General features: G+C 41.7%; 1 protein-coding gene across 1 annotated transcript; it reads left to right on the top strand.

Moving 5' to 3' along the window:
- Positions 1-1,664: 1,664 nt before the first annotated feature.
- Positions 1,665-4,276, top strand: TLR6 (toll like receptor 6). The gene has a single exon (XM_008053034.1). It carries the CDS (start codon positions 1,709-1,711, stop codon positions 4,103-4,105), a length of 2,397 nt encoding a protein of 798 aa, XP_008051225.1. The 5' UTR covers positions 1,665-1,708; the 3' UTR covers positions 4,106-4,276.
- The last annotated feature ends 6,755 nt before the right edge of the window (positions 4,277-11,031 follow it).

Here is an 11,031-nt window from a genome sequence, read left to right as displayed (position 1 = left end):
GGCCCTAGCTGTCTAAATTTAAACCCCAACCCCCTGAGCTAAGTCTGTGGTTGCACATTCTCAGAGCAGCCTTGTTTCTCCATCCCAAACCCAGGCCGTGGCAGGTGAGCCTCACCAGGAAGCGGGTTTTACCCCCCACCTTTTTGTTGTTGGTGGTGTTTTTTTTTGTTTTTGTTTTTTGAGTTGGAGCCTCACTCGGTCGCCCAGACTGGAGTGCATGGCCGCTCCCGGTCACCGCAGCCTCGACCTGCTGGGCTCCGGCGATCCTTCCGCCTCAGCCTTCCGAGTAGCCGGAATTACAGTCACACGCTACCATGCCCGGCTGATTTTTTGATTTATTGTAGAGATGAGGTCTCACCAAGTTGCCCAGGCGGGTCTCGAACCCACGGGCTCAGGCAATCCACTCACCTCAGCCTCCCAAGGCGCAGGATTACAGCCTGAGCCACCGAGCCCAGCTAAAAAATTTTTTCCCCTGTTGGGGACAGGGTCTTGCTATGTTGTCTAACCTGGTATTGAACTCCTGGGCTCAAGCAATCCTCCCACCTGGGTCTCCCAAAGTGCTGGGATTACAGGTGTGCGCTACCACACCCAGCCAAATAATGTATTTTTAAACTAAAACTAGCTCATTGCCATGTTGTGTGGCAAATCCACTCATCTGAATTTTCCAACAAATGCATTGGGGGTGAAAAAACAACTTTCTTTCTCTCTTTTTGTTTTTTTAACAGATTCAATTTTTCTTTTAGAAGTCTTAATTAACCCTAATTCCAAATTATTCATTATGGTTTGAGGATTCAGTTAGACATTAGGGATTATGACCATTTAGGATTTCAACATTCAGGATTATGATGTTAGGATTGTGTCTTTTGGGATTATGATCAGCACTGTAGAAAGTCTAGCTCACTATTTTGAGAAGACTGTGACATATTTGCAGAAGAAATGTCCTGAATTGCAGCAAACAGGTGACTGGCATGGCAACACACTTGCCTACACCATGCTGTGTTCAGCAGTTTTTGACTAAAAATAGTGTGACCCCTGTGCCCACCCTCCCTATTCATCTGATCTTGCCCTGAGCAACTTTTTTTAAAAATTTGTTTTCCTGATGAAAAAAGTCCTCAAAAAGTCCTTTTGGCAACGTGGAAGAGGTGAAACAAAAAATGGCAGAAGCACTAAAAGTCATCAAAATTATTTTGAGCAGTGGATACAGCAACTTGATAGGTGTATTGCATCAGATAGAGAGTACTTTGAAAGTGACTGAAGTTTAAACATGGAAGAATAAATACCCACTTTTTTAAATAAATAAATTCCAAGTTTTGCCCCTGTTCCTTGTATTTGCCCTTAATTGCTTTCAAAAAACACCAGCCAGAAGGCTGCTGCAACTCTGAGAAAGTTCTGTGAAAAGAACAAAGAAAAGTCCCTGAGTCAATTCCTCAGGCAGCCTCTAAACATGTCAGCCATCATTCTTTGATAACATGGTCTCTATTGCCACTCTGGCGTGAGCAAACTGCATAACTAGGAAAAATATATACCACATTAGATTATCAGAACAGAAAGGACTCTAAAAGTGAGTGAAGGGATCATTTAGATTTTATGTTTAGTGGCTGGAGGTTTGGCAGTAATCATCCAATCTTTATTCATATTAATGCACATTACATTTCTAGATTTGGGGCTCTTATCAAGATGCTCTGAAGAACAACATCACTGCAACTTCATGACCAAAGACAAAGAACCAGTTGTCAGAGGCTTCCATGTTGTCTGCATTATGGCCATAATAGTTGGAGCTGCAATCCAGTTCTCTGATGAAAGTGAATATTTGGTAAACATGTCAAAAGCAAACCTTACTCATGTTCCAAAAGGTCTACCACCAAAAACCAAAGTCTTAGATATGTCTCAAAACTACATATCTGAGCTTCAGATCCCTGATGTCCGCTTTTTGTCAGGACTGACAGTTTTGAGACTTTCCCATAATAGAATCCGGCAACTTGATTTTAGTGTTTTCAAGTTCAACCAGGATTTGGAATATTTGGATTTATCTCATAATCAGTTGCGAAAGATATCCTGCCATCCTATCGTGAGTCTGAAGCACTTAGACCTCTCATTCAATGACTTTGATGCCCTGCCTATCTGTAAGGAATTCAGCAACTTCACGCAACTAAATTTCTTGGGATTAAGTGCTACAAAGTTACAACTGTTAGATCTGCTGCCAGTGGCTCATTTGCATCTAAATTACCTCCTTTTGGATTTAAGAAGTTACTATGTGAAAGAACATGACACAGAACGTCTTCAGATTCTGAATACAAAGATACTTCACCTTGTTTTTCACCCAAATAGCTTATTCTCTGTCCAAGTGAACATATCAGTTAATACCTTAGGGTGCTTACAACTGACTAATATTAAATTGAATGATGAGAACTGTCAAGTTTTAATTAAATTTTTATCGAAACTCATTAGAGGCTCAACTTTAATGAATATTACCCTAAACCACTTGGAAGTAACTTGGAAATGCTTGGTTGGAGTCTTTCAGTTCCTTTGGCCCAAACCTGTGGAATATCTTAATGTTTACAAATTAACAATAGTTGAAAGCATCGACGAAGAAGATTTTACTTATTCTCAAACAACACTGAAAGCATTGAAAATAGAACATATTAGAAACCGAGTTTATCTTTTTTCACAGACAGCGTTATACACTGTGTTTTCTGAGATGAACATCATGACGTTAACCATATCAGATACACCTTTTATACACATGCTTTGTCCCCAGTCACCAAGCACATTTAAGTTTTTGAACTTTACCCAGAATGTTTTCACAGATAGTATTTTTCAAAATTGCTCCACGTTGGTTAAATTGGAGACACTTATCTTGCAAAAGAATGGATTAAAAGATCTTTTCAAAGTAGGCCTCATGACTAAAGATATGCCATCTTTGGAAACACTGGATGTCAGCTTGAATTCTTTGAAATCTGATCAACATGAAGAAAATTGCACTTGGGCTGAGAATATAGTGATGTTAAATTTGTCTTCAAATATACTCACTGACTCTGTTTTCAGGTGTTTACCTCCCAGGATCAAGGTACTTGATCTTCACAAAAACAAAATAAAGACCATTCCTAAACGAATCATGAAACTAGAAGCTTTGCAAGAACTCAATGTTGCTTTCAATTCTTTAACTGACCTTCCTGGGTGTGGCACTTTGAGCAGCCTTTCGGTGCTGATCATTGATCACAATTCCATTTCCCACCCATCAGCAAATTTCTTCCAGAGCTGTCAAAAGATTAGGTCCATAAAAGCAGGGAACAATCCATTCCAATGCACCTGTGAGCTAAGAGAATTTACCAAAAATCTAGGCCCGCTATCAAGTGAAGTGCTAGAGGGCTGGCCTGATTCTTATAAGTGTGATTACCCTGAAAGCTACAAGGGAACCCCACTCAAGGACTTTCACGTGTCGCAATTGTCCTGCAACCCAGCTCTGCTGATCGCCACCATTGGGACCATCGTGCTGGTGTTGGCTGTGACCGTGACCTTCCTCTGCATCTACCTGGATGTACCCTGGTATCTCAGGATGGCGAGCCAGTGGACCCAGACCCGGAGACGGGCCAGGAACACACCCTTAGAGGAACTCCAAAGAACTCTCCAGTTTCATGCTTTTATTTCATATAGCGAACATGATTCTGCCTGGGTGAAGAATGAATTGGTACCTTGCCTGGAAAAAGAAGATGTACAGATTTGTCTCCATGAGAGAAACTTTGTTCCTGGTAAGAGCATTGTGGAAAACATCATCAACTGCATTGAGAAGAGTTACAAGTCCATCTTTGTTCTGTCTCCCAACTTTGTCCAGAGTGAGTGGTGCCACTATGAACTCTACTTTGCCCACCACAAGCTCTTCTGTGAGGGGTCTGATAACTTAATCCTGATCTTGCTGGAGCCCATTCCACACAACAGCATTCCCAGCAAGTATCACAAGCTCAGGGCACTCATGAAGCAGAGGACTTATTTGGAGTGGCCTAAAGAAAAGGGTAAACATGGACTTTTTTGGGCTAACATTAGAGCTGCTTTCAATATGAAATTAGCACTAGTCACTGAAAATGATGATGTGGAAAACCTAAAATAAAATCAGGAAATCCAGTTTAAGAAACCATCATTAACTTGAATTCAGCTGAGCACTATGGTTCTAAGTTACCATCTGAAGGTACTTCCATCATTTCCACGCCTGCAAGAAAACAAAATGTCCACTGGAGATTGTGCTGGGGGAGTGAGGTGGTGCTCAACTTGTGAGGAGAGACAGCTCTGAAACTATCTCTTTTGAGTGAACGCTCTGTTATTCAAGAGTTCCTCTCCCCTCTCCTTTCCCAAGTGGACTCTGTGTGAAGAGGAGCTTATGTGACTTCATGGCAGCTAGAAAACAGTTGACCTCAGCAGGGCATGCACTGTCCCTGGAGTGTCCTATGGGTCCTCATTGGCCTCTGGGAGTGCTTTTCCATCCTGTCCAACTTTAGGACTTGGGAAAACATTAGACCAGCTGTGGAACATAAAAAAGTGTTTTGTTTCACATTTGTGTAATAGTTTATTTAATTTTTTACCTTGCTACACAAATATGTAATTAAACATGGCATAATAATGTATGTATATGAAGGAAATTGTAGACTTTGTTATAAGCTGCTGAGGCGAAAGACACGGATTTCCCTGTCACGGATTTCCCAAGGAAACTTGGAGCTAAATTTATTTGTGACTGGATATTGAACTGGACTTTTCTGATGGTCTTAGAATTTTGCCTAAAGCCCCAAAGCTGAAAAAGGCAGTAAATGCTCCTACATTTTAAACAGAGATATTAGACACAGTCAAGCTGGACTTAAAAGCCGAAAGAGACCAGTATCATCAATCCACATTACCCATCTTCATAAGACTATAGACTCAAAAGAGTGATGAAAGAGTCATTAAGAGCCCACGACAGTAACCTACACCGATCCTCACAGCTACACGAGAGGCTGAGTCAGGAGGATAACCTCTTGAGGCCAGAGCAGTTCAAGGCTGCAATGAGACATGATCATTCCATTGCACTTCAACCTGAGCAACAGAGTGAGACCCTATCTTTGAAAAAACAAACATGTGGAGGTTCTAGACCATGAAGAAATTGTTTTAGATCTCTTTGAAGGCAAGCATGAGGGGCTCTGAACATAGTAGAACAGTGGTCCCCAAACGTTTTGGTACCAGGGACTGGTTTTGTGAAAGACAATTTTTCCACAGACTGGGGAAGGGGGGGTGGGGGGAATGGTTTTTGGATGACTCAAGCACATGATATCTATTGTGCATTTTATTTCTATTATTATTATAACATCGTAATATATAATGAAATGATTATACAATTCACCACTAAAAAAAAAGTCATGGATGGAAGTCGTAAATAAAATAATGGGCAGGCCACACGTGAACTAAAATAAGTGTCGGTTTCTGACTTAAAGCCTGCCACGAGATGCAGCTGTACAACTGAAGTATATCAACTCACTGCCATTCACTGATAGGGTTGTGATATGAGTCTGCAAGCAATTGATTTATTATGGCCTCTGTGCAGTCAAACCTCACTGCTAATGTTAATCTACATATGCAGCCACTCCCCAGCATTAGCATCACCACCTTAGCTCCACTTCAGATCATCAGGCATTAGATTCTCATAAGAAGCATACAACCTAGATGCACGCTCCTATGAGAATCTAATGCTACCACTGATCTAACAGGAAGCAGAGCTCAGGCGGTAATGTGAGTGATGGGAGTGGCTGTAAATACAGATGAAGCTTTGCTCACACACCCGTTGTGTTGGAAGCCGAGCCGGCCGTGGAGGCCTGCCTGAGCATTAGGGATCCAGGCGGGCTGTGGACCCTGAGACCACCAGGTTGTGTTCAGGAGCTGAAGGCCCATTCCCTCCTCCTTTCTTTGTTGTTTGGCATTACCCACTAGCAGGGACTTTGATGATCTAAGCATGAAGTTCTGAGAATATGACAGGCATGGCTGACTCTAGGGATCCATTGTTCCTGTTTCTCACAGACTGCAGTTTCGGCTTTAAACTTAACACAGTTCAAACTCAGATCACATTTGGGAGCCTTATACATGATACAAGCTTCTTTATAAGATTTAAAAGTATATTTGTAGAATTAGTATATACATTTAGAGAGCTGTTTCCAGCTTTAGATGGTATAGATGATTATCTACAGTTACCAGAAAAGGCCCAGCACGAACTTTGGACTGGGCCACATTCCTAAGAGCCCAGCATCCACTTTGGGCTGGGCTGCATTCTTTTAAACCGGTTTTTTAGTTACAATTAGTGTAGGTTTTTTCTACTTATAATAGAAACTGAATTTATTTTATTCATAGAAAGTATTTTAGAATAGGTCATGCTACGTCAGGGAATTATGTTAGTCCAAGCATGATCATACATGATACTTTGAGGTTTTATAAGAATTTAGCTATTTAGAAATTTCATTGTTCCCACTTTCTACTAATTGCAGTTTTGGCTTTAGTACAATTACAGTTTGTATTTGGGTTTATTTTAGAAGCTTTATTGCTGATGATCAGCCTTACATATCAGGATTAGGAATTAGAAACTTTTATAGAAATTAAGATAGATACATAGGATTTTAGAATAGCCATTTTGTTAAGAGATCATAATCAATTGTTCCTAGAAACGGCCCAGCACAATCTTTGGACTCGGCCACATTCTTCAGGAACTGGTCTGAGCTATAATTAAGAGTTTTTTTATAGTGCAGGTAGAATTAGCACAGAATAGAAAGGTATTAGGATTTAAGTTAGTCACTAGGTGTTGTGTATGCATAAGCTTTAGAAGTTATTGATTATTAGAATATTATGATGTTAAAATTGTTGTATTGCTTTTGAGGAACATAAACCAAGCATAAGGAACAGTGAGATAATTTTGGGATTGTCCTTCCTCATGCTTGGGAAAATGCCTGGTGGGTGGGGGATGCCCCTCATCTACTTGGCTTTGTGTTCACGTAATAGTCTTGTGATTTGATTGGGATTGTCCTTCCTCATGCTTAAGGAAACACCCGGTGGGTGGGGGGATGAGCCTCATCCACCTAGCCTTGTGTTCACGTGAAAGTCTTGTGATTTTTTTTTTTTGTTGTTGTTGGAGTCTCACTCTGTCGCCCAGACTGGAGTGCAGTGGCTGCTCCTGGCCACCGCAGCCTCGACCTGCTGGGCTCTAGCGATCCTTCCACCTCAGCCTTCTGAGTAGCCGGAATTACAGGCATGTGCTACCACACCCGGCTGATTTTTTGATTTATTGTAGAGATGAGGTCTCGCTGCCCAGGCAGGTCTCGAACCCGTGGGTTCAGGCAATCCACTCACCTCAGCCTCCCAAAGGCACGGGATTACAGGCTGAGCCACCGAGCCCGGCCGTCTTGTGATTTAACATGTGAAAATTTGGGATAAAAGACTCACAGTTGGTCCCAATAAATGGCTTCTGCTCATTTCACTGAACAGTTGTCCACTTTCTTTCTTTCTCTTTCTTCCTCTTTATATCTATCCCTCCATCTTTCTTTCTTTTAATATCTATCCCTACTACAGAATCGGCTTCTGCACTAGACAGAGTCCAGTCTCTTTCTTTCTCCCCCCTTTCTCTTTCTTTCTCTATTTCTCCAGAATAATCGCCGACGCTGCCCCACCTTCCAGGGACCCTCTAAGTCTCTCTGAATGGGCTGGCCCTCCGGACCGTTGCTCATCTCCTGCTGTGCGGTCACGTTCCTAACAGACCATGGACTGATACTGGTCCATGGCCCAGGGATTGAGGACCCTTGTAGTATAACATAGTACAGCCTCCACTCCCAGGTTGAAAGCTTACAGAGTGACAGGAAAGTGCACAGGCTCAGTGCAGTAGGTGAGGTGTGGCGTGAAAGCCCTTGGGAGAGCTTGATGAGTGTTCCCTGGAATTTGGTGTAGGGATGGGCACTGGGGACATAGAGACTGGTAAACAGTGCTTGGCAAATAAAGGTGCTTGGTAAATATTTGTTGAAAGAATAAAGGAGTGCCTCCTACCTGGAGAATTCAGAAGGTGAGAGGTTGGCTTGGACAGCTCAAAATGGCAGGATAAGTGAGGAGAGCTGTGACTGCAAGTTATCTTTTCCTTACTGGTATAGCAAAAAGACATGACTGTCTTCACATGGCTTTGACCATGGAAGGATAGCTGGACTTGAGTTGTCATCATGGGACTTCAGCCAACAGGACAGCTTGTGCAAAGGAACTAGAGCAGTAAGAGACCATGGGGTCAGGAGGAAGAGGTATTGGGCAGGGGGAAATGGGATTGAGGGTGAGTGGGTTGCTGCAGGAGGCGAGCCAGATAATGTACCACTTGCATGTGGTACCATATGGGGTCCACTCAAGGCTTCCCAATAACCCACAGATGCGCCCCATAAAGAGCCAGCATTTGGACTCTGCTATTAAAGGAGGCAGAACACACAGCCTGTCAGTCTTAGGCATGGTTGACTGGGGGAGATTCACTCCTCTTTGTGTAATAACCTCATCCCTTATCATGGCCTGGAGACATCCAAGATGGAGAGAAGATAGAGGAAGACTAAAGAAACTGACCACATTCCGTCCCTACTTTACTGCAAGGAAGACCTGAGCCAGGGACATGCAGAGTTTTGAATGAGGTATGAGAGTGCTGTTAAAGTGGACATGTCTGGCTATTTCAAAGCCTGAAGTAGAGATGCACTTACTAGAATGAGACTTGTCACTACGATTTATGGCATCTCGCCACAATTCAGGAGTTTTGGAGGGAGAGCCACAGAACCTGGTTGTAAGGCAGTGGTTAGAGAAAAAATAAAGTCCTTTCTTTCTGGACTTAGCTCATTCAATAAACCTGTTTTGTAATAAATAGTTGTTAAAAAAAAAAGAAGTCTGAGTGAAATTTTACTAGAGCCATCTTCTGTCTGTATTTCCCTGCCCTTGTGCTTGAGGGGAACACATATTTTCCCTCATAGGACCTCTCTCAAATGGTACACTCTTCCACAGCCTCTGCAAAACTGTTTCCTAAACTACAAATAACAAGGACCAACAAAAAAAAATGATGTCACAGATACTAAATGACCAACTATTCTTAAATGGTATCAATATTTGTCTCACAAACTATCATTGACATTGAAAATAGAGATTTTAGGCTGGGCGTGGTGACTCAAGCATGTAATTACAGCACTTTGAGAGGCTGTTGTGAGAGGACTGTTTGAAACCAAAGGTTTGAGACCAGCCTGGGCAACTTGGAAAGACCTTGTCTCTACAATAAATGAAAAATTAGCCAGGTGTGGTGGCATGCGCCTGCGGTTCCAGCTTCTTGGAAGGCTGATGCGGAAGTGTCACCTGAGCCCAGTAAGTCAAGGCTGTGGTGGCCATGAGCATGCCACTGCATTCCAGCCTGAGTGACAGAGTGAGTGAGATTCTGACACACACACACAAAAGAAAAGAAAATAGAGAATTTTAACATGTAAAAAAGAATTTAAACAGAACTACATTTTTAATGTGTGAACACACACACGCACACACACATCTCAGACATCTTCTATCTAGAAAGTTTTATTGTAACTGATCCATTTCTTTTTTAGATAAAAGTTTTCTATCTCCAGGAACCTCCTATTTTCTCTGTTGATTCTTCTGGCTATGAGTAACAGATACCAACTTGAGAAAGGGGGTGTTTATTTCAAGGATAAAACCCAAAGGCAGCTCCAAGGAAGTTTGAAAGCAAGGATGATAAACTGCTCAAACTTTCTCTCCATTTCTGAACTCTCCAGCTGAGACCCCTGAGCTCAGGGAAAAGGTTGGAGGAAAAAGTTGAGAGACATGGGATTGCCTGCCCCCTGAGCATTATTGAGAAGGATGATGTATTGTTCTGCTTGAGCTGCTATCACAAAATGCCACAGACTGAGTGCTCAAACAACAGAAACGAATTTTCTTACAGTTCTGGAAGCGGGAAGTTCAAGATCAAGGTGTCAGCAGGGTTGGTTTCTCAGGAGACCTCTCTCCTTGATTTGCATATGGCTGTGCAAATCGCACTGTCTTCACTTGGCCTTTTCTCTATGTAGGTATTTTTCTTTTTTTTCTATTTATTTTTATTTTTTAATTTTTATTTTAAAGATGTGGAGTACAATTCAGGGATAGATATACAAATGATCATTGTACGGGTAAAGTTTGGGCCTCACTTTGGTCCCATCATCACCTGGTTTGAGATCAGGTACCCTTGTTGATGAAGTGTTCCCCCTCACACACTGCTCCCTCTCCTGGCAGTTTCTAACTACTGCCAATCCCTTTCTTATAGTATTACGATAATTGTTTAGGGTTTGCTTATGACTGAGAACATGTGGTACTCAGTTCTTTTTTTCTGTGATAGATCACTGTGTATTACAGACTCTAAATCCATCCAAGCTTCTGTAAGTTCACAATTTTGTCCTTTATGGCTGCATAATATTCCATCGTGTATATGTAACACATTTTAAAAATTCAGTCTACTTTTGATAACAGCATGGTTGGTTCCATGTTTTTGCTATTGTGAGTAATGCTGCAATAAACATGTGTGTGCAGGTATCTTTTTTGTAGAATGATTTGGGTTTCTCCGAGTATATTCCCCGAAGGGAATTGCTGGGTTGAATGAGAGGTCGATTTTTAGATCTTTTAGGAACTGTCAAACAGTTTTCCACAGAGGTTGTACTAGTTTACATTCTCACCAACAGTGTAGAAGTGTTCCCATTTCTCATTCCCCACATCCTCTCTAGCATCTGTTGTTTTTTGAGTTATTGATGATGACCATCCTGACTGGAATTAGGTGGTATCTCAGTGTGGTTTTAATTTGCATTTCTTTGATGATTAGTGAAGCTGAGCATTTTTTCATGTATCTGCTGGCTGTTCGAATATCTTCTTTTGAGAAGTATCTATTCATATCTTTTGCCCACTTTTTTTAATCAATATTTTTTATTATGGTTTTGTGGGGTACAGTTAAGGGTTAGGTGTACAATTATGTTTCATTCAGGCACCCTCTTGATAAGA

Source organism: Carlito syrichta, unplaced genomic scaffold, assembly GCF_000164805.1.
Source record: "Carlito syrichta isolate Samal-C Ts95f unplaced genomic scaffold, Tarsius_syrichta-2.0.1 Scaffold73072, whole genome shotgun sequence".
NCBI classification, from domain to species: Eukaryota; Metazoa; Chordata; class Mammalia; order Primates; family Tarsiidae; genus Carlito; species Carlito syrichta.
The sequence above is the reverse complement of the archived record's forward strand: the minus strand, read 5'-3'. Positions and strand labels throughout refer to the sequence as shown.